The sequence below is a fragment of the Marmota marmota genome, unplaced genomic scaffold (genome assembly GCF_001458135.2).
Source record: "Marmota marmota marmota unplaced genomic scaffold, marMar, whole genome shotgun sequence".
NCBI lineage: Eukaryota > Metazoa > Chordata > Mammalia > Rodentia > Sciuridae > Marmota > Marmota marmota.
The window spans coordinates 13,049,908-13,074,950 of NW_026000068.1; the positions used below are offsets into that span (position 1 = coordinate 13,049,908).

The window sequence follows — 25,043 nt, forward strand, 5'->3', positions numbered from 1 at the left end:
TGGTTGTGATGGTTTATTTCCAATTTTACCTTGGTCTTTATGCAATTCAAATCATAAAAGGCAAAACCATTTCCACTGAAAAAAGACAATTTTGTTCGAAGGTTAAATTATTTCTAGGAGCGTAAGACAAAAAAAAAAATAGCTGCATGCTGCATGTTTGTTATCTTGCACATGAATCATGATTAAGGTGTTCCTAAATATTCCTCAAAAACACAAAATCTATATTTTGTAGTTCTTTGTGTTTGTCCAAGTTAATTTTTAACAATGAAAACAATAAAATAATATGTGCTCTTTAGTTAACATTAGTGGCCAAAGAAGAATGTTAAAATACAAATATGTGGCCATTCATTGTGGCTTGCACTCTCCTCTACAATACTTAAGAATCACAATACTCAATCACTGGGTATTCAGCTGAATTATTTCACAAGACTTTTGACATGACCAAAATAGCCACATTTACCATCTTTCAAGGGGCTATTTTAATCATCTTTTTATTGTCCTGATACATGAGGCAACATGAAGCAATCTTTTACCTAGTAAACTGTGTTTTTTCCTCTTCAAAATGAGCTAACATTAATTTTAAAAAAGGAAATTTTTCTTTATCATCTGAGATTAAGATTCTATTTCATCTTCTTTTTCCATTGTGAATCATTTTAAAAGACTTGGTCTTCTTATTAGCTAAAAGGGATAACCTATTCCTTAGAGATCAGCCTGCAAACAATCAGGTCCAGATCAGGAATCTATTCACTGCTAAAAACAAAGTATCTGGCTGGGCATGGTGGCACATGCCTGTAATTCTACCAACTCAGGAGACTTAAGCAGGAGGATCACAAGTTTGAGGCCAGTCTCAGCAACTTAGCAATGCTGTCAGCAACTTAGCGAGATCCTATATCAAAATAAAAAGTAAAAAGAGCTGGAGATGTGGGTCAGTGGTTAAGCACCCCTGGGTTCAGTCCCTGCTATGAAAAAAAAAAAGAACAAAAGAAAGAAAGAGTTGCTTGAGTTCTCTTCTAGAGAACTAGAACTATCAACAGAAAAGAAGCATCCTAGTATGTGAAATAACTGTGCAAATGAACCAGAATTCACCAATATGTTTATTTTATGTCTATGTCTTTAATTTTCTTAAAAGGAAACTAGAAGCAAAGATTGTTCAGAAAAGTGATCTTAAATAGAGATCATCTCCAACATACCAAATGTCTATCTCCTCTCCTTCTGTTTCCAATCCTTCACCCCAAGCATTTTTTTTAATAGTTCTGTGATTAACTAGAAAATTTTAAATACTGGTTAATATCATATTGTATAATTAGGAGCTTACATTTTCATTTATTTTCCAAGCATGATCCAAATGCTGTTAAAACATCAAATGAATAAGATCTTCTAGATATCTTTTTTAAAAATTTATTGGTTCTTTTTAGTTATACATGACAGTAGAATACATTTTGATATAATTAAACAAGATGGACTCTAACTTATTCTAGTTGGAGTCCCATTCTTATGGAGGTAGATGGTGGTGGTATATGTACAGGGAAGCATGACCCAAGAGTCTTAGACTGTGGGATGGGAGTGCTTTGGAAAGTTTATGCAAGGGCTCCATTCCACAGAGATCAATTTGGCTACAGAAGGATTTCCCAGAAGTATTTCAGTTTGCTTGAGTTCTACTCTGCAGCTGAATTTCCAAAAGATTATTATTAATTTGAAATGAGAGCTTCCTAACTAAAAGCATAACTTTGGTCTGGAAAACCAAGATGTTGAGTCAGGAATTGGGCTCATGTCAGGCAGCCATAAAGTCTCATCCCAAAACCTGGAGCCTATCACAAAGCCAGTCTTCCTATTAGTTAGTACTGGATTCATTCCTTGGGAAATCCCTGCCCTGGAAGATGGCTCTGCAGTTTCTCAAGTTGAGGTTTCTCCAAGAAGTTAATCTTGTAGAAGTCTGATGGAATAATGCTCACCAGAGACTGGGGAGGGGAGCAGGGACAGAGAGAAGCTCAAGAAGAGGCAGAAAACACAGAGTGGAGGCGTCACTCCTGGCTCCTCTTTAGCCCATAAGGGTAACTATTGGGCCAAACAACCTATGATGCATTCCAAAATGACGGCAAAACTAGAGTTCAGCATTCTCAACACATAAAAATGATTAATGATTGAAAGGATGGAAATGCTTACTACCTTGATTTGATTATTACACATTGTGTGTGTATTGAATTACCATAATGTACCCCATAAAGATGTACAAATTTCAAAAATACCTTAAAAACGTAAAAAGGGAAATTCGTATAGTTATGAAAGCCAAGAATCAATTTCAGCATTTCTAATTGCCAGTTTGTAAAAATAAAAATAAGAGGTTGTAAACCTGACTATAGTAGACCCAGGGAACTCCCTCAGCAAGATGTATCCAAAACCCACCAGACAGAGAAACGTAATGTACTAAGTTTCTTTACTTCTTTAGTTCTCTGTTTGATAATATAGAATATTATCAAAGAATAAAATGCTTCTCTGTTATTGAATCTTTAATTTTCACAAAGATTTATAAATACAAATAAGAACACTGAATTTTTGAGTTTACATTTGTATAGCTCTTAGAACAGTGTCTTGTATATGATATATGCTTTACACAAAATTTGCATTAAAAATTATGGTAAAGAATTTCAATAATAGTGAAGCATATGTACAAATGATTGGAAATTCAGGGATTTGCTTTGCTTTGGAAACATTCTAATTAATTATTGATCTTTTGCATGGTCATAAGTTTAGTGGAGATTTCTCTTTCTTCTCACTTGAAAGTTGAATTTGTAAGCTAGACTCTTGCTCCCTGTGGAGCTTGTTTTCTGCTGTGAACTGAAAATTTATAAGTATCTCTTTACTAGAATCTAAATTCAATACTGTACCATCTACTGCACTTTAAAAGATGCAAACATTGGGATTCTATAACTATTCATAGAGAAAAGAGACTAAAAGCATTATCTGACAATTGAAGATACAAAACAATTAAGGCTGCCTTATATAGTGCAACTTGAAGGTTGAAAATTATGGATTTCAAGCTTTTTCATGAAGTTCTATGTGTTTCCTCTCCTACCAAGACAAGAGCTGGCTCATTTCCCAAACTTTGCAAAGCTATCTACCAGCTCTCCGGAGGAAGGGAATAGGTAAATACTGTCTCTCCCACACTGTCAAGAAAAAGCCAGTTCTGGTGATTACTGTTGATGTGTGAATCAGTTTGGGAGAGAAAAAAAAAAGTTCCTATTGTAGGTAACTAAACTTCAGTGGAATGGGTCTTAAAATTCTGGGCCACGATAAAAGTGTCATTCCCTCTTATTTATTGTGAGTTTTCAGGTACCATTGTTATGAGTAGTGAGTGGAGAGTGGGTGATCTACAATAGCAGCTGTCAGGATGAAGCATTTGGCTCTGACTCCCTTTGTGTGAGATGTGCTATTTGAGATTGTTTTTGTGTGTGCATGTGTCTTTTGCAATATCATCTGAGCAGACTAATATTAATCCAAGAGTGTACACTACCTCAGCCTAAATTAAATGGAGGGGCAAAGACAAAGGGCTTGCATATGTAATGTTGATAAATCACAGAGATGTTCTAACTTCTTCTTGAATCCAAAACATCTGGTTCCTCCTAGAAGTTCCAATAAATATTTCCAACTGCAACCAAAAGAAAACTGCAAGGAATTTGTTGTAGGACCAAGAAAAGTGGTCTTCACTTTGGTGATTTTTGTATAGCTCTTAGAACAGTGTCTTGTATATGATATATGCTTTACACAAAATTTGCATTAAAAATTATGGTAAAGAANCCCTGGACCCACTCAGAGATGAAGAAGTCAGCTCCAGGCCTCAAGATGCTCGTGGACAACTGAGAGGGGAGGCACTATGTGAATAGAGCTAGGATGCAGTTATGTTTGAGTCCCATGGAAACTCTAAAGTTAGCTAAATCAGTCAGCCTGCTGGGTTGGCTTGCCAGAGAAACTGAGGTCCTACCATGGACTTGAATGATGGCTGAGAGTTCACCACTTAATCTAGGGCAACAGGTCTTTGAGTTTAGAGACGATGAGTGTGTTTGGAGACAAGAATTTTTTGGAAGGATCCCAAACCCACTCTAAAAAATTAGACTTCATTCCCTGGGTTGTGCCTAACATGATACCTGGCACAAAGTAATCATTCAAAAAACATGTGGAAATAATAATGGCTTCCTTAGGCTAATGTAACAAAATGCCAGAAAGCAGAAGGCTTACAACTAGAAAATGTATTGTCTTATGTTTCTGGAGGCTAGAAGTCCTAAATCAACATCCTTCCCTGCTTCTGGTGGCCTCTGGAGTTCCATGGCTTGTCACGACCTAATTCTAATCTCTGCCTCCATCTTTATACATATTATACCATTCCCCCCGTGTCTGTCTTTCTATGTCTCTCCCCTGAGAAGAACTCCAGTTGTAATGAATGAGAGCCCACCCTAATTGAGTATCCCATGTTAACCCCCTCACCTCTACAAAGTCCCTATTTCCAAGTATTTTCAAGTTAGGTCCCATTCACAGATTCTGGGAGTTAAGACTTCAACACATTTTTTTTCAGGGGACACAATTCAACCCATAACAGAAGAAAGGAGGCATTCGATGTTTTGGTGCTGGGAAAACTGGCCCTTATTTTAGAAAGTCAACTGTAAAAGCAGAGCAAAGGTGCTGTTAGACTGGTGGAGGGTTGGAAGGAAGACTAGAGTCAGAAACATCACTAAAGGAGTGGTGGAAAGGAAAGAAGAGAGGAAGAGAACCTGCACTGAGGTGGGGGCAGTGGAGAGAACAGGAATCAGAGTGAGACCCACCTAGCCAAGGTAAAGGGCTTGGCAGCTGATGAGATGCAGGGGGTGAGGTTCAGAGAGAATTCAAGAGGATTCCCAGGGTGTTAGCTGGGGAAATGTGTGAGGAGGGATATAATTACCTACAAGGCAGAATTTAAAGGGGAAAAGTTTTGCAAAGGACATTGATGAGTTCACCCTTGTATACGTGGCACTGGAGACACAGCAGGTACAGGGAGAAGACTAATACAGCACTGCTCCAAATCTCTGAAGGAATGGAATTGCTCCACATCTGGACCATGTAAAGTAGCCACTGGTCACATATGGCTTCTGAACTCATGAAATGTGGCTGGTGTGCCTGAAAGCTGAATTTTCAGTCAAATGCAACAAATTTAATTTTCAAAAGCCTCATGTGTCTAATTGCTACTGGTTATGGTTTAGATATGGGGTGTTCCCCGCAAAAGCTCATGTTATGTGCAGGAATGTTCAGAGATGAGATGGTTAGATTATGAGAGCTATAACCTGATCAGCAGATTAATCCATTTAGTGGATTAATAATTCAGATGAACTACTGGGAAATCACTGTAGGCAGGTTGGGCATGGCTGAAGGAAGTAGGTAGAACACTTTGGGTGTACCCATGGAGATTCTATTTGGCCCTGGATCCCGTATTTCTCCCTGTCCCCTATCCCTGTCTCTCCCTCCCTCTCCTTTCCTCCTCTTCCCTGCCTGCTGTGAGCTGCGCATCTTTTCCACCACACCCTTCCACCATGATGTTCTGTCTCATCTCAGGCCCAAAGCAATGGAGTTGGTCACTCATGGATTAAACCTCAGAAATCATGAACCCAAAATAAAAATTTCTCCTAAGTTCTCTTGTAAGGTATTTTGGTCATAGTGATGAAGAGATGACTAATACACTAATTATTAGCACTGATCAAGTAGGTCCTTGGACTTGTATGTTTAATGTTTGGGAGACCCACAAATGGAGAGAGCATTGATGGACTGGACACTGAGTTTCAGGAATCATTAGCATATAGGCAGCTGCTGAGGCCACATGAGTGCTTAAGCCCACCCAGAGAGAACCAGATAGTAGGAGGCAGAAGGAGGAAGAAATTATTTGGGAACACCAATATTTAAGTGGCCCATCATAGAAGAGGAAAAGCAGATGGCTGCTAAGGGGAAAGGAGAAGTAGAAGGAAGAATGATGTCACAAAAGCCACAGCAGAAATTTCAAGAAGAAAGCAATCCACCATGTCACAGAAAAACAAATTTTGTTAAACACACTAGGAGAAAAGATTTGCACGATTTCAATATTCTTTTACCAATAAATGCAATGACCATGTTTTGCTAACTAAAAGTAAGTACATTGTGCTCTAATCGGGGATTTAATTTTTATTTTTCCTCCACCCCGAGACATGAAAGACATTTCAAAGGCTTATGGAGGCAATACTAAGAAGTGGCTATTCCAAGGAACACAGAATAATATGCCCTAAAAACATAGCCCATTGTAGGAGGTCTCAGAAATTCTTTCCCATGAAGTCCTCAGTAGAGGTTGTATAATTTTTTAAATGCCTATCCTAATGATAGTATCACTTTTCAAAGACTTTGCCCAACTACTCTGTGAAGTGGGTGGATTTATTCCCAGTTAACAAAAAAAAAAAAAAAAGGAATTTATAGCTCACGAGGTTTCAATGACTTGCCTGAGATGAAGCAAGTTTCACATAGTACAAAGTAGAGAGGACCCCAAGTTTCTCCCTCTTCAGCTCTCTTTCTACCTCAACAATGTTCTCTAAATTTAATACATTCTAATTCTGCTTTTATGATTGCTGCCATACCTACTCACCACCACCAGGACCATTATTTAAAGTTCACTTAATTTATTATTTTAAAAATCAAGCATTATAGCATTTTATTACTTGGAAAATCAGTATCACTAATTGTGAATATTTTAAAACAAAAATAAATTGTAATGAACACACACACACAAAAAGAAAGAAACAATAAAAAATTAAATCTTAGCTAAATATTGCTGTCTGACAAGGACTTTGAACCTGAGGCTTGTTTTCATTTTATTAAGGAAAGGGAAGGCTAGGAAATATTTTAAGAGAGTCTAAAAGCATGCTCAACCACAGGACATTATCCTCTTGCTTTATGAAAAAGGAGGCTTCTAATAGTGGTAGTACTATCTCAGGGATGAAGCATCACCAACAGGGGCGATGGCCAGTATCACATTCCTGCCCAGGAGGATGTCAGCCACCCTAAAACTTAAAGTCTCAAACTTAAAGTCTCAAAAGACATATAGCTAGAAATATATTTACAATAGCGAAGCCTCTGATAGATCTAGTCCACATGGGAGCTGGAACTAGACAGACAAAAGATGCCTCCAGTGATTTATTTAAGGGGGTACATCAAAGGCAAGGATAAGGTTTTGAGGGTGGAGTCTTGCTTTGTGCTTAGTAGTCAGCAGGTTGATTGACATCTTCTCAGGTCACACCCATCTCAGGTGCTGTGTGGGATCTTTGGCAGAGCTTGGGGGGAGGGGTAGTTTACCTGCATCAGGTGGTCGGTCCCTGTGGGGAGTGCCACAGGAAGTTCCCAATGCCAGACTTATCCCCTCACTAGGCTATTATGAGCAACATAGCCCACACACAGCCCACAGACAGCTCTTGACACATCATCCTTTCCCTAAGGAGTAAATAGTATAAGGTCACCTTCTTTTCCCCTTTTACAAATAGGAAAAAGGAGAGTCCTAAAATGTCATCATTTCAGCACAAAGGAAAACCAGAGGAATCTGGTAATTATGATCTAGGATTCTGTTAGTTCCTGAGGTCACCTGATCTCTCTTCAGGCATAAATTTCCTTAAAGATCTTTCCTAGATACTCACATTGCAGGTTAAATCCAAAGCAGCCATCCTATCTATATATTTCATTGATTTTATTCATAGATTTGGAGCAATGTGGCTTAAAACTTCCTTATCAGTATGAATATTCCCTTCTAGAAGAGCTTAAGGCAAAACAGAACCCTTGCTAAGTTCAAGAGTTGGACCCTGGGTGGTGCGGGGGAGGGGGGGTGGAGAATGGTATTCAGATGTAAATGAAGAGCTGGACATTACATCACATAGAACAGCCCAGTGTCAGAGAAGTCCCACCATCCTCATCAAGATCTCAGGCGAGGCCCCACAGTGCTACCCATATGGAGCTAGTCCAGTGACTGGCAGAGCAAGTGTTTTGTCCTTGGTCAGGTACCTTAGCCTCATCTGGTCTTGCAGGTACAACCTCTGTATGATAAGTCATGCAAGAATGTCTCAGTCCTAAAGGCAACTCCTTCCTAGTGAAATGCAAGGTTAACCTTTTCTACATAAATCTCTACCAGAGCAACGAGTGCCCTAAGTGAGTTACAGGTTGTGCATGTGATCTGAACCACATTAAAAGAAAATATTTTGAAATAAAACAAGAAGATAAGAGATCGCTCAGCGTATTATTTTCTCACTAGCTAGGTTTTATAGATGTATTTTTTTAAGCTTGAGCTTAAGCTAAGAAAAGGAACCTTGCTTTTTATGGCAATAGTTCTTTAGGAGAAAGACAACTTATAATGGAAAGCATCTTGCAGAAAAGTTTTGGTCATGGAGGCGGGGAAATGCAGGATAGCTTTGTAAATTTTGACTTTGAAAGCCCAGGGTAATGTAAATAGACTTCCTTGAGTGTAAACAGCAGTGGTTTGAAAATAAAAACTTGTACAAAACAGGCAGCTTGCTAGTTAGAAAAAAATGTAGCTAATAAGCATGTGTGTTAGAGATGCCTGGAATATTTTTGATACTGTACTATAATTACTAAAGATGTAAAATTGCCAGGACTTTTGAAACCATGAGAAAGAAATGTTATGAGGACTCTCTCCCAAAAAAAGACAGCTATTCTTTTTTAATATTCTTTACATAGTAACTAAAGAATACATAACGATTTTCCCACACAAATTATATGCTTTAAGATACTCAACGTTGTTAATGGAGACAGAAATTCTACAATTTTAAAGAATTCACTTTTATTAGGTTTAGTCAACAGATGAATGTACCAATGTTTTTAAAAGAGAAATTATATTTATTTGACTTAAGGATCACTATTGTATCCAACAAATATTATATTCATTTTGAGAAAATCCAAAAGCTTACCAAAAATTTTGTTTAATTTAAAAGTTTTCTACCACTGGGAGATTCTATATTCATTGCCTTCATCTTGAACTTAGGAAAAGTGACTTTTTCCCCCTAGACATAGACAAACTTTCCTATCCTTTACTGTGCTGGCTTGTGTGAGATTTGGGGGCCTTCTCAAATGCAGTCATTTTTCTCCATCCTCAAAGGATTACAAGAAATTGCACATGTCAGAGTCTTTGGCATGGAAGTATTTCTTAGAACTGTGATACAGAAAGGAGACAGGCCAGGAATATTTGCTTTATAATCTAGTCAAATGTAATAATTCCCTTCCTAGACCTCAACTAGGCAGGATAACAATGTGTTAAATCACAATGAATGGATGAACTCTCTGTGTAATCCAAGAATCTGTAGCAGCACAATTTACCGAATTTTAGTACCAAACATCTAACCCTTCTTCTGTCTTTTCCTTCCCTATCCAAAATGTTCCTTGCAATCTATTCTGTATATCTTTCTGCAGACATCAGTGTGTTTTTTGTTCTTTTTCTTTCTTTGGATATATCCAGTTTTCCAATGTCATTAGGAGACACAAGCCACAAAATACTTCTATTGCAAAAGTGTATAGTTATTTCTCCTTTATATTTCTCTATTTCACTTTCATGACTTTTGCACTGTGTTCATCTTTATCTTTCCTGGGTCTTTCATATTTGTAATTGACAGCATCATTTCCAAATTTCATATTTGATACCAACTGAAAGTGTGCTTTCTGCAGATTTTATAATTTTTCCCCTTATAGATGATAGATACCTCTGTCTATCCCTCAGTTCATCCATCCATCCAACTACTCAGTCTGCACCCCTTACCTACAGGGCTTCCTGCTGGGAACTGCATCATTAGACTCATCATTGTTTTTAGAACATATTTACACAGTGCATATTTACACCAATGTCACTGGGCAATAGAAATTTATGGAACCACACCATGTCTTTGGTCCATCATTGACCAAAATGCCTTTATGTGGTGCATTATTTAGATTCACTGAATCTACCTGCAAACATATTCCATTACCAATTTATGTTGTTGAAGGAAAAGTTTGCTCAATGACTGTCTGCTGGCACAACAGTGGTTTTATTGGATTTTAGAAAGCCACTGCGCTGCTGCCTGCCCTTTAGAAAGCCACCTCTAAAACTATTGAAGGTGACATCCTTTCTTCAAATATTGTGATCAGGAGGAGGCTTTGTGTATACTGGAATTTAAGGACACTTGAGGTAGGCAGCAATTAGTTTGATTCTTGATAAAAGCTTTTGGACATGTATATTTTATTTGGCACTTTTTTGCAAATCTCATTTTTCCTCTTCAAAACAATGCCTGGTGGTGTGGAATTCTTCCATAAAGCATTCGTTCATCTCACCATTTTGTCTAAGGTAAAAAAAAAAAATTGTATAATGTCTAACTTTTACATACATGTGTACAAAAGTGTACAGTGTGTTAAATTTAGCAATAATATCATCTCAGAGTCATTATTAAACTTATTTTAGCCCAATACATATCACCTTCCTGCTAAAATAAACAGAGTGATCTGGCTCTAAGGTATCAGAAATTCACTTGGAATAGATATCCAGATATAAAAATATATACATACCTTCAAAATACCCCAAGTTCAAGTACAGCCAGTTTCCTTTCTGCTTGCTTGCACCACAGTATCGTAAGGTCAGAAGAACAGCTGCAGCTTTCTTCTGTTTCCTCTTAGTGCTTGTCTTTGACCTTCTCCTCTCTGATCATGTATCTGGGTGTCTGAGTATCGGGGTTCTTGCTTTTAGCCTCTCAGAAAAATCAGTGGCAATTGCCAATAACCATTTAGCTTCCAGTTCTCTGAAAGGGATGGGGGAGGAAGACCTATGTACAGAGTAGATTAGTCTTGCTGCATTCTCTGGCACAAAGGAAATGTACTACGCGGGAGGTGAAGAGGGTCACTGTTTGAATTTGAAGTTGTGCTCTATTTTCCTGGTACAAGACATATTCTGGTATTCCTGGAAATTCTTCTGTTTTTATAAATCACATCTAGTTGCACCTTGATGCATTGTGTGATGAGCCATGCATATTTTATTTCTAATAAAATATGTTTCTAAAATTAAATGCATGTACATATACATGCGTATACACGTGCATTTTTAAAATTTTGTAAATTCATCTTATACACATAGGGAGAACATCAAGGAAAGACATTTTGTGACAGCTTATCTCTATTTGATGTTCATCACTTGATTACTTTTTAATTACTTTGCGCTATTTATTGAATTTTGATAAATGGTATCCTCTCAAAGATATCAGGGTGTTCTTGACCTGTTATTGAATAAGCATGAAGGAACCAGCGAATCCTGGTGTGTGTCTGATAAAAGAGACATCCAGTTTCCCCTGCAGAAACCTTCCAGGCTCCCTACCCTGAGCAGTGAAGAGCAGTCTGGAATTCCTGCTGAGGAACCTGCTGCTAAACTCTGGAGGAAGAGCAAGGAGAGCTAGCAGGGTCTACGGGAATCCCTCCAGGGCAGAGTGCACCTCCAAGATGTGGAGGCTGCCTTGGTTTTCTGGATGTGGATTCCTTTAATGCTCCGGTATGGGTATTAGCAATTTTTAAAAAAAAATAATAAAAATTTAAAAAAATAAAATCATTACTAAAGGCACAGCTGTCCTCTGTCCTAAGCATTCTGGATGCATTTGCATTGTCCCCCTCAGTGCAGCATGAAAGAGTGAAGGAAAGTGAATCCTGTGAAGACTCAGGTTGTAGATATCCACCTCCCACGGCAACCTGTCCCCCACCATTTGGGGTTAGTATACTTCATTCCATAGACCCAGCTCTGTGCAGGTCTCCACAGGGCACTGTTAAGTGTCTTCTCCCTCAAGATGAATGGAACCTAGGCAGGCAGCAGAGATTTCAGAGCCCTCACAGCTGCTAAAATGTCAGGGCTGAGAGTCTAAGATTGCTTCCCCTGCCGACCCAAGATGAGTTGTTCACCTGCCTAAGAAAAGCACAAGCTTCAGACAGAGGCAATTCTCTGAGTATCCATCATGTTGCTGGTGTCTATCATAGCAGTTTGGGTGGAATTTTGAAATCCATGATTGGTTTATGTTTAAGGTTTTCCTAAAGATTTACTATTCATTGTCCCTAATAATGGAGAGAGAGATTTATTTCTTATCAACGATTTAAAACAACATGTATACCACTTGGGACAGAAAAATACATGCCAAGCTAGAGGTTTTTTTTTTTTTTTTTTAAGTGCTGAGGATGGAATCCAGGGACTCACACATGCTAGGCAAGTTCCCTAGCACTGAGCTACATCTCCAGCCCTAGAATTGTGTTTAAAAAACATAGAAATACTCTCATTCATCTCATTCAATTTGGAATATTGGTTATGCACCTACTATAAGCTATGCCAGGACACAAAAAAGAGAAGGACTTCATCACTGGCTCAGAAGAGCTTTTGGTTTAAGAGAAGACATTGCCATCATCTGTTTCCACAGTAATGCTGTGTGAAAAATCACCCTCACACTCGGTGCCTTAAAAGAGTTAGTTATTCAAGCTCAGGTCTGTGGTTCTTTTGGGCATTGGTTTCAACTTGGTTCTAAGCTGGAAGTCAGGGGCAATCCTGTGTGCCCTATGGATCTGTCCCTATCCTAATAGCCAGGACTAGCCAGGCATGTTCTTCGCATAAAAGATTAAAAATCAAGGCCAGGACTGGGGTTGTAGCTCAGTGGTATAGTGCTTGCCTCTCACATGTGAAGTGCTGGCTTTGATCCTCAGCACCACATAAATAAATAAAATAAAGGTATTGTGTCTACAACTAAAAATATATTTTTTAAAAAAGAACCAAACCAAGTGCAGAAATGGCTTTCTTCTACCATTATTTCCAAAACGGGTTACCTAGCCAAGCTCAGTATTGCTGGACTGAAGAAATGTACTCTGATTTGGAGGAACTTCAAAGTCACATGATAAGGAGATGGGAATATAGGGACGTAACCTTAAGAAAAAATAGTACAATGAACATATTAGGGAAAGATAAATTCATATATGCTTGAATAACAAAGGATGGTGATTTCTAAGGGGAATGGATCCTACTCAAAGACCCTAGGAAAATATTCGTAGACAAAGTACCATTTACACTCAGTCACAAACAGTATCTGCATTTCAAGAGGCAGACATGGGGTGCAGAGCAATAATTCAAAGGAGCTGCATGAGCAGTGTGAACATGTGTAAGTCATTTTCAGTGATAGGTTACAAAGAAATAAATGAAAAGAAAAGAACTGCTGTAGTAGAACAAGAAAAGCTGCAAGAAAACTACAAATAGATGCTCAACAGAGGTGGCCAGGCCTCAAAAATTCTTGTGTAACATGTTAGTGCTGGAAGTTCTTTGAAATGATGGCAAGAACATAGTTACCAGGGAATGAAATGTGGTAGCACACACAAGGACAGATTTTTTTGCTTAAATCTTTAGAGCTATAGGAAATGACTTAGAAATTGTCTAGCCCAACCACTTATTCTATAAGTGAAGAAATTTGCATGCTGGAAATAAATTCTTTTTCTTGTATGTATGTGTGATATAAATCGCATAATATATTTAATATATTAACATATTTTCATATAAAATAATAAAATGTATATTCAGGAAATAAAAATTTCTTCCTAAATAAACCTATTTGTATAGAATGTATAATGTATAAACATATTTGTACAAAGACTAAATTCATTCTCATATATATTGAAAGAGGGAGAGTGAAAAAAGCATGTTCTTCAATGGAGGGTTTAAAGACTTCTTCATCCCCTTAAAACTTACAAACTGCAGGTGTTCTCATCAAGTGATCTTTCTGGTTTCAAGGAACAGAATATTGCTCACTTATTCAAATGCAAAGAGAAGGTTGTTTCTAAAAAGGAAACAAAGATTTTCCCAGATATTCAAGGACTGGACATGCCCTTTGAAATGCTTGGCCTAACAGAAGAAGTGGGCTGGCTATTCCAGAACTTTTCATCAAAATAATGTGTCCTGAATGCCCCTGGGGCGTGTGAGGCAGAGAGCAGATGTTCTCTACCCCCACTCCCTGGTCTGCCCTCCTCACTTGTAAATGGTCATAATCATCCACTAACCAAAACACAATTAGAAAAGTCAGTTTATGTCCCTAATGTATGAATTTTCTGCCTAGAAAAGAAACAACGAAACTTTGAAGCTGTTTCCTTTGGATGATTACCATTAATACAAAGGGGAGATCAAGCAAAGGATTGGAGGCAGGGTGGGATATTTGTCCCCTGGTCTGAACAGGGCCTGTCTAGCTGGTCTCCTTTTATAAAACAAGTTTTACTGAAACAGCAATGCCTGTTCTTTCTATGTTGTCGAAGGCATTTTGGGCACCACAATGGCAGGCATGAGTCACTGTCATAGAGGCAGCCCTATGGCTGCAACTGCAAAGTCTCAGAGTGTAAATGGCAATTTGCTCACTGCTGGTGTAGATCACAGAGGATTCGCATCTTTCTGGGATGGGTGCTGCTTGCATGTGCTTCTGCCTCTGGGGATGGTCAGGAGTGAAGGATCTCAGTGAGTCCAACCACTCACTTGTGTGAGCCTTCTCCGAGAAACTGGTGCTTCTCCTTCCTTCCCAGGGCTTGCTGTAAGACCACCGTCCTTTAACCCTTTGTTCTCTATCCTTTGCCAGACTCCGACCTGAGCATGCGCACACTGAGCACGCCCAGCCCAGCCTTGATATGTCCACCGACTTTACCAGGATTTCAGAATGGAAGGGGCTCATCCACCTCCTCGTCCTCTGTCACCGGAGAAACGGTGGCCATGGTCCACTCCCCGCCCCCGACCCGCCTCACACACCCGCTCATCAGGCTCGCCTCCAGACCCCAGAAAGAGCAGGCCAGCATAGACCGGCTCCCGGACCACTGCATGGTGCACATCTTCTCCTTCCTGCCCACCAACCAGCTGTGTCGCTGTGCACGCGTGTGTCGCCGCTGGTACAACCTGGCGTGGGACCCGCGGCTCTGGAGGACTATCCGCCTGATGGGCGAGACCATCAACGTGGACCGCGCGCTCAAGGTGCTGACCCGCAGGCTGTGCCAGGACACCCCCAACGTGTGTCTCATGCTGGAAACAGTAATTGTCAGTGGCTGCCGGCGGCTCACAGACCGAGGGCTTTACACCATTGCCCAGTGCTGCCCCGAACTGAGGCGACTGGAAGTCTCAGGCTGTTACAATATCTCCAATGAGGCCGTTTTTGACGTGGTGTCCCTCTGCCCCAATCTGGAGCACCTGGACGTGTCAGGTAAATGGAAGCTGCCCTCCCAGCACCGGCTTTCTCAATGCACCATCCCAAAGTTAGTAGAGACATTTCCACCCAATTGAGGGTCCCCTTCTTGTTGGCTACCAGAGATGGGCAATGGGTGTAGGGAGGCCAGCTCTCCTTAACAAACTGTCTTCTGGTAATTGTGACCCTGAGGGCCATAAGTATTCCTTTCATCCAATAATGTCACCATCTTAGAAGAGCTCTAGACACCTTGTTGGTATGACTTAAATGTGACCTTCCTCTCCATAATGATCACAGTCACTTCAGAGCTTAATGGAAACAAAATATCCAATTTAGATTAAGGGAACTGAGTATCTCCAGCCTCCTTTAGAAGCTACCCTTTTGCCTACTTGCTGGTCCATAAAGCTTGAGATCTATGCCTAGGAGGTAAAAATGACCTTGAATCCTTCTTTCTGCAGACCTAATGAACCCCTCAGTCATGGCCTATGCTCACGATGGCTTTGCCCTTCCATAGACACTGGAGAAAATACTTCACGGCCAAGTGATTATTTATATTTCACTGACTCTCCTCACCTCCTGATTAATTTTAGACCTTTTTTTTAGTGAAAATTCTCAACTACACAGTGCAAGGATCAGGTCCATTGAATTAAACCCTTAGTCCTTTTCCGAATGGAAGGAGATCTCAGCATGGTTACTCTGCTTGAAACTCTCTCTCAGGTTTGAAGAATTAAAGCCTAGAGTCAAACTTTGGCACCACACAGGAATCCAGCCTGAATAACAGCCTCTCTTTATCTCAGGGACTGCACACTTAAAAGACGAACAGGCAAGAGGCTGGAACGTGTAAGATGTATCAGGAGTTAAAGAAATGTACAACATGAGCTGCAACCTCAGGGATGGTTGGGGAGGGAGTCAAGCAGGAAAAACCACCATGCAGGGCAAATAAACAGAATTGGGGATTTACAAGCATCTGAGGTAAATGATGCCCTCCAACCAAATATGAGGTAAATCCACTCTCAGCTTGCTCTCTCTTTTGAAAGCTGACATCTGAAACTATTTCAGATGACAGGCCATTATTTTTTGCAGATTCCTTCCCTTGGTGGAAAGCAGCATGCTGCTCCTCTGCTTCAACTTCAGCTGGCTTCAGGACAAAACCATAGCAACTGAGTGTTTGGTTAGTCCTGAGCAGCCACCGGCATGAAGAAGCAGGAAATTAGGAGGTTTTCTTACATTTTTCCTCCAAGGAATTCTGGAAAAGAGAAAGCATTATGATGTGGTAGAAACTTGTTTCAAAACTTTGTGATTTGGGACAACTTAGAGTTTTTTTCTAGATGTATTTTCTCTTTAGTTGAAAAAAAATAAGTAGAGTGGTGTGCTTTAACATTCTAATTGAGCATTTTACAAACATTTTATTTTCTCAGATTAGAGAATGATTCATTTTTGGAATCCCCATCTTTGTTAAAGAGATCTCCCACGTATCCTTCACACAGACTAAAAGTAGTTGAACACTCTATTTTGGGTCCTTTTTGAAATTCAGATATGCTAAAACCATGTTGGCTATTTGGGAAATCCCTGGACTTCTGTCCTGAGTGATCCTGCTTTGTCTATCGAGTAACAGTTACTAGTCTTGAAATCTGTTCGCTACATCAACCTGACTAATTTGCAGGTTCCAGGCCATCTTCACTGTGTCTTGTTCTCCTTGTTTTTTTGCTCAGTATGTTTTCCCTGTGCCTTGTTCTCCCTGGTTTTACAACCACCTTCAGAAAGTAGCAACACTCTCAATGATGCTAAAGGTGACTTTCATTCAAGCTGGTCAAGAGCTCTAATGCCCTAGAGGGCATGATATTGCCTGTCCTGCAACTAGCAAGGCAATAAATGCCACCATTGAAAGTCACTAAAAATTATTAAAATCAGCTATAATGTTTTATCATCACAGAGTGAACAGAGGAGTGAACAGAGGAGTGTTGAAGGCTTCAAAAGGTAGTAGTCATCTTGACCTCTAGAAGGTTGGAAATTTGCATTGGTTAAAGCTATAAGCAAGCATTCTGGATGCTGTATTGCAGCAATTAAAGCTTCCTCATCAGGAAGAATGGTGCTTGGAGGTTCAATGCATTAATCACACAAAGGTCTCATGTGTGCACTCTGCTGAGAACATGCAGCACTCAGAAATCACAGGGGTTGCTGTACTGTCATTGTTATTAACATCCTGAGAAGTCAGTAGTTGGTCTCCACTGACTTGGCTATCTTACATCCCAGAGAAAGTAGAGATGTTAACCCAATAGCAAGAGGAAATGTTAACGAAGAGCAAATTTGTGAAAACTGAATGAAATCTGGAATTAATTAAAGGAGCTCCACAGGTTTGTTCAACCCATGCTGTCTATTCCCTAATCAGTAATATCCCTTTCAGAAACCCTGAGTTCTTCTCTGTGGACACTCCTCACTCCTCCATGGACTTGCCTCCAGGCTTTCTTGCTACTCAAATTTGCCTTGATATTATTTTACCACCAGGACCTCCATATCTAAAATATCCAAATTATTTTTCTCTTTCAAAGATCCCCTTAGGTTTCACCACTTTCAAGACTGCCAGTTCCTGAGTATCTGAATGTTCACTTCATGCTCACCCATCAACTATAAATCTCTTGTGTCATTCATCAATTTTGTGATACATCCTAGTCATTTTTCTCTCCCATCTTATAATTGAAGCCCTGAAAGTCAAGAAACTTACCCTAGCAGAGGTGTAGCTGTCGTAGAGCATGTGCTTAGCTTGCTCAAGGCCCTGGCTTCAATCTCCAGCCACACACACACACACACACACACACACTCACACTCACACACACTCACATACATACACACACACTCACACTTACACACACACACACACTCATACAAAAGGAAAAAAGAAAGAAAGAAATTTAAACTAACAAACGTCCCCTGATCTGATTGTATGATCCCATAATCTCACTGAGTTTGAAATGCCTCAGCCTTTTAAAATGAAGCTTAAATTGGATAAATTTCTAGGGTTTGCTCCCTAGAAATTATTACAATAATTTCATGTCTGTAAATATTATCTACTGATCCATGGACCAATTTATTTTCTTTTCAATACAAATTTAGTAAAAATATAAGAATTAGGGATAAAACTAACATTAAAAATTACTGAATACAGTACACAGAGCACTTTAGATCAATAAGTTGATCAATAAATAAATTGATCAATAAATCAATTCAGAGCTGAATACAGTCATCCCAATAAAATAGACATCAAGCAAACAGAGTTCAAAGTTAAAGTTGCTAGGGGACTAACCACCTCTCACAAAGCCACAGAGTCCGATGGCACAGCAGCCTGGCAGCCTCTAAGAGGCTCTGTGCACCTCTGTATCCCAGGGTTGGACTGTGTGCTTCACTACCTCCTGAAATTCTGTCAGGAATGAGACAGACATTATTACCTTATATACGTGTATGATCATACTACTGGAGTGATTCTGCACCAGGTACAGCCAGAGGATTGAGAAGTTGTGCTCCATTTGTGTACAATATGTCAAATTGCATTCTATAGTCATGTATAATTAATTAGAACAAATTTAAAAATTAAAAAAAAAAACAGAGTTGCACCCCTGTGTCCCAGGGTTGGACTGTGTGCTTCACTCCCTCCTGAGATTCTTGACTTGGTAGCACATGACATTTGTACCCTGTTATTCCCAGCACCTGTATTTATGAGTTTCCTGGGCAACCTGCCAGGAGATGGGAGAAAAGTCCCAAGAGCCCTGCCGTGCAGCCATTCAGAAACCTTGGATGTTGCACTGAGAGCCAAGATTCAGAGGTGTCTGCAGTGAAGCACCTGGCTTTAGAACTGCAGGAAGGATTTGGAAAGTGGAGAGGAATGAAAAAATATATACAGTCTATGTAGTAGAATAAAATATGTACAAATTACTTATATAATGTGTATTGACTATTGGTATTTATTACTTATTAAATTTATATACTATGAATTTGCAGATTTTATAAGGTAATATTTAGTGAACTGAAATACACAATGAATTTTTATATATTATATACAAATATGTAATAATTATTCTATTTAGAATGAACACATGCATATATATAAAATTTATAACACATATTTTAGGGCTTTAGAAACAATATTTAGTGATACAAGATCACGTTCAGCTTTGTCTCTCTGACTCTCTTCTTTGGACGAAGGAGCATTCTGACCATTGCAGGTCCTTTACTGAGCTCTTGGATCTTTCCAGGGCCAATGTAAGATATTTACACACACTCTTACTTCTTTTTTAAAAAAAAAATGTTATTTATTTATTTATTTATCTATTTATTTATTTTTAGTTGTAGATGGACACAATACCTTATTTTATTTGTTTATTTTTATGTGTGCCAGGGATCCAACCTAGGGCCTCATGCATGCTAGAAAAGCACTCTACCACTGAGCCACAACCCCAGCCCACTCACTCTACCTTTTCCAGATCATGATCATCCTTCCCAAACATTCCTGGTGAAATGGATTTGCTCCGTTTCAGGCAATTAGTGATGGATCAGTAATGGATCTTTGTCAATTTTGATCCATCAGAATTGGCCTGGTCTTTTGCATTCTAAAATCTATGAATCCCCATAAGCCCAAATATTCAAAATAGTTAAATAATCGAATGAACATAGGGAACCCTTCCTCGCCTTATTTTCTCTGTAGGGGTCAAGACAGGAAGGGTAACACCCTGGCTTGAGCTTGGGGGAGAGTTCGGAATAGGTAATGGCCTTGCCCCAGGTTGCTCTGAGCATGTGTTCTGTCTCTTTGTGTAGGGTGCTCCAAAGTGACCTGCATCAGCTTGACTCGGGAGGCCTCCATTAAATTGTCCCCCTTGCATGGCAAACAGATTTCCATCCGCTACCTGGACATGACGGACTGCTTTGTGCTGGAGGACGAGGGCCTGCACACCATCGCAGCGCACTGCACGCAGCTAACCCACCTGTACCTGCGACGCTGCGTCCGCCTCACCGACGAGGGCCTCCGCTACCTGGTGATCTACTGCACGTCCATCAAGGAGCTGAGTGTCAGTGACTGCCGCTTCGTCAGTGACTTCGGCCTGCGGGAGATCGCCAAGCTGGAGTCCCGCCTGCGGTACCTCAGCATCGCCCACTGTGGCCGGGTGACCGACGTGGGCATCCGTTACGTGGCCAAGTACTGCAGCAAGTTGCGCTACCTCAACGCGAGGGGCTGCGAGGGCATCACGGACCATGGCGTGGAGTACCTTGCCAAGAACTGCACGAAACTCAAATCTCTGGACATCGGCAAATGCCCACTGGTCTCCGACACGGGCCTGGAGTGCCTGGCCCTGAACTGCTTCAATCTCAAGCGCCTCAGCCTCAAGTCCTGCGAGAGCATCACCGGCCAGGGCCTGCAGATCGTGGCCGCCAATTGCTTTGACCTCCAGATGCTGAATGTCCAAGACTGCGAGGTTTCTGTGGAGGCCCTGCGGTTTGTCAAACGCCACTGCAAGCGCTGCGTCATCGAGCACACCAACCCCGCCTTCTTCTGAAGGGACAGCTTTCATGGGGAGTGGTCTCCATACAAACACGAACCAAACAAGATGTTCTTTAAAAGCAGCATATGTAAGCACCGACACCCACTCAGCAGCTATTTCTTTCAGGAAGGTTCTTAGGAATCTGGCTTTTACTTTTCCTCATTTCTCATGGGTGACAGAGGTCAAAGAAATTAAAGGGTAAAGAACAGATTTCTATTGCAGCAAACAGTGTTTTTGGTCAGGTAATTTGTAAACAGCTTCTCTTCTCACATAAGATGTTCCCTTAGGCAGATGGAGGTCTTTAGAAATGTATCTTACTTTCCTCTCCACACCAGCGCTCCTGAACACAGGTCACACCCACAACATGCCACATCCCGGCCCTTAGCTCCACCCTCCCTCCATCCTCCATCCGCAACTGCCACAAGAGTATCACAACCACAGCGCTCTCTAGAACTCCTCTTCATACTGCTGGGTTGACCTAAGCCGCCCCTTAATGTCACACCAAGCAAATTGTGGTTAAATAAGTGTCCTAAGTCACTTTGAATTTACAAAGAGCTTTTCAGACCTTTTTAAAAAAATCCATTGTGGCAAGCAGCATGGTGGAAGAGACCTTTGTTTTTTTCCCCAGATCTTCTGCTAACTAGCTGGATGACCTTGGCCAAAGAACTTCACCTCTCCAGGCTTCAGCTTGCAACACTGGATTAGAAGCCACCCAGCTGGAGAATTAGCCCCATGCTGGTTTTAGGATTAAGAGAACAGACATATCAATAAACAAAAACCTTAACACAGCCACACGGTCATGTACCTCTTCTAAAAGAATTGATTTTGTAGTTGGGCTCCTTTCAGGAGGTTCCACAGTGCCCATGTCAGTGCACATAGGATCCTATGTGTCCTTTTGCTCTCATGCGAGTACCACTCACTCTCAGTTTGTTTTGGTGGATGAGTCTATTGCACATCGTCTCCTGCCCCTCTGGATGCTATGGTTTCTGTGCACAAGTACTTTCAGCTTTCCCCTTCTCAACACTGTCTTAGCAGAGCACCAGAATGTCTGAACATGGGGAAGTTCAAATCCCCCAGTCAAGACTCATCTTCTGAGTGTTGTCAAAGGGAGGAAAGACCCTTGCAATTTTTAATTAACAAGTGAGGCCCAAGGGAACCCATGTCCTCAAAGGTTTTTCTAATCCCTCTCAGAGCACATGTGGCATACATCAGGCACATCTGTCCTGCAGCTGGCAGAGACAGATGCTGTGGTTTTTTGTCATTTAGATTGCATTTTGACTTTTCTCATCTATTTATTTCTTTATGCATCCAGACTTCATCACATGGAGCCTACCGGGGTTAAGTTTGTAAATGTTTAATTGTGCAAATTGCCATCTTGTGTCTCCCGCGTGGCTGTCTGCATGCATTCCATTAAAGAATACAAAGTAGACTTCCAGGTGTTTAAATACTGTGCACTTGAAACAAGTTGAAGAGGGAACACATTGATAAGACAGATGCTAGTCCACTAACCAAACCCTTGGAATAGAACATCAACATCATGACAAAATATGAATTTTAAGTGGTCCTATATGGAAATAATTGATTCGTTAGTCTATTATGTGAAATCAGGTAACCAGGAGAAATTCCATGCTTATGAATGTAGTGTCATTTATTAGTAAACCCAGGACCTTTCCCAAATTAATCTCTGACCACACCCTTCTTCTTTGCTGCTGTATTTCCTCATGTATTTCCTCCTCAAAGGGGCCACCATCCAATTCCAGAACCTCTGCATTTCCTAGCCAACTGTGCTGACTTTGTTTCAGAGCCAGCTTACATACCACTCACTCGACAACTGCACTCCTACTGTAGGCTCCCGTGCACACTGTAGTCTTATGTCAGGAAGGAGGAGCTAGAGTGATGAGATGGAGTCTTTCCAGGAGGTTTCTATCATACATCATATGAAACATGGCTTTCTGTCCAACTGACATCATCCTCAACCCAGATACACAATCAATGCAATGTGCCATGAGGGGAGGTGACTTGTTTGGCTGGGGACAGCATTTCATGTTAGCCATAGAGTTTAGAACCATAATAGAATTTCAAAGGAACATACCTCTGGTCTGTGACTGGTGACTATCCATAGTTTCAGAATTTAGGAGTCACAGATGATTGTCCTTCACTTTTGGCTCGGGGATATTCCAGATAAGCTGGTTTAATACTCTTGGAATGAGCAAGGAGATCCAGAACAGCTCCCTGAACCATTCTGAGTGTCTCTGTCGCCACCACCCGACCACATCACCTAACCAATTTTCCAAGCATGAGACCAAGACCACTTCTCACACTGGTTGCCTGCCCAGCACATGCTGTCTTTCCCAGTTTCTCCCCTTTCCTGGTGTCCTCTTCATCCATTCTGCTCTCCCTTGGGGGTATGAATCTGTGACAGAGGTTACTAGGAAAACAGCTCAGCAGATTTTTAGAGACCAAGCAAAAGTCCTCAGCAGAAAAATTTATCTGTTTTAAAACATTGCTTCCTTCCTGGCTCTGCTAAATTGAATGCTCATTGTTTTTGTAACTCTAATGTTCAAATCACTGCGTGCTGTATGACTCTAGAAAGCCTTAATTTACTACCACCAAGAAATAAAGCAATATGTTGATAATTAGGCTCAGCTTTTTTTTTCTTTCTTTCTTTCTTTTTTTTTTTTAAATACCCTTGTCAAAGGAGAGTTGTATTCAGATGCAGATACTCAAAAGCAAGCAAGAAACTTGCTTTATGTTTAAAGACAGCCAAGTTTCTGCCACGGTCTTCTCGTCTAATGACTGGCTTAAAATTAGCACTAAGTGAAAAAAACATTGCCTTCAGTGTATAGTTCACGTCTTCAATTCCTTAATCCAAACTGTTGGTGCAGGTTTTGGAATTTGTAACTTAGCATATTTCAGGGAGCTATATGTGGTGTATTTTATAACATCCTCAGCATACACTGGGACAGCACCCTAATCAAAGGTGTTAGTATTTCCGTAGCAATACAGAACACACTCTGTGCAGGATCATTACAGACTATAAATAGCCTTGCATCAGTTCAGGTCAGATTTTGTTGCCAAATTAATTTGTGCAATAATGAAAAAAAAAGTCTATTTTTCAGAACTTTCTGGGTTTCAGAATTATGGAAGAGTAATTTTAGAACTTAATATATTTTGCTCTGGCCCTGGTTACAGATATTGGAGGAATCTTCATGATTATTCTGACAATTAGATATTACAAACCCAAAAACAAATGAACAAAAATAGTGTTAGAACATTAGGACCTGGAAAGGGAATAAGGCAAGTTGATCTAAAAGGAAAAAGTGTCAGTCATTTGGAGAGAGTGCAATGCCAGATCCCTCCCTCCTCACCTAAACTTTTAGATCTGAGCTGATTGGAGAACTCCATCCTTAACACCCAGAAAGACTTGAAGAAATATTAATTTTAAATGTATTAGTCCTCAACTTTCTTCTCACCCTGGTTGCTTTAATAACTCTCACATAAACCAGTAGGACTCTTAATTGCCCTGAGACATAATTTCAGGTGGCTTAATGCACCTCTTCTCAGGATCTCAGAATAAGACTAGCTGAAAGTAAAAACCACTTGAGATTCATGACTTCTTAAGCTGACTTTTGTTGACAACTAGAAAAAGTCTTTAGGGGCTGGGTTGTGGCTCAGGGGTAGAGCGCTCACCTAGCACGTGTGAGGCCATGGTTTCAATCCTCAGCCCCACATCAAAATAAATAAATAAAATAAAGCTATTTTAAAAAGAGAGAGTCTTTAAGGAGTTTGATTTGATATTAAAAGTGTGCAAAATAAAAAGATCGAGTATTTTATGGAAAAAAAGTAATACAATATAACTATTTACCAGTTTTATTATGTACTGCTTTGCTGTCTAAATTATCACAGAGAAGTCACCAAAGTAGTGCATTTGTTCAATAGCTGGCAATGATGATTAGCTCAGAGAGAAGTTGATTGGAAGAAAGATTGACAACAGAAGAAGAAAAGGGCACATTAAAATAGGGAAATATTGCAATGAAACTGTTGACAGAAAATCTGTGAAACTAAATTGGTTTTCCTCGTGTGTGTTGTTGGTCCACTCGTTTCTTCTTTCTGTTCTGTACACCACAAGTTGTCCGTCTGAAGCAGGGAGAAATACAGCACAGGGTGGGGAGTGCCTATCATTTGTCTACAGTGGATACTGATGCTGTCGCTGAGATTTTCCTAAACATAGTTCCAGTTGCGAGTAAGGTGACCACCATGTGGGTAAAGCCATTCACTTGAGGTGAGAAGT

General features: G+C 40.2%; 1 protein-coding gene across 2 annotated transcripts in view; it reads left to right on the forward strand.

Annotated features, from left to right (window-relative positions):
• The window catches only part of Fbxl7 (F-box and leucine rich repeat protein 7), a 372,986-nt gene extending 349,602 nt beyond the window's left edge, over positions 1–23,384 (forward strand). For both annotated transcript variants that reach the window (XM_015490464.2, XM_048814013.1), the window contains 2 exons: positions 14,631–15,242; positions 20,031–23,384. In XM_015490464.2, the coding sequence (XP_015345950.2) occupies positions 14,631–15,242; positions 20,031–20,767 (1,349 nt within the window). In that variant the 3' untranslated portion in view covers positions 20,768–23,384. The remainder of the gene's footprint in view (positions 1–14,630; positions 15,243–20,030) is intronic.
• Positions 23,385–25,043: the final 1,659 nt, after the last annotated feature.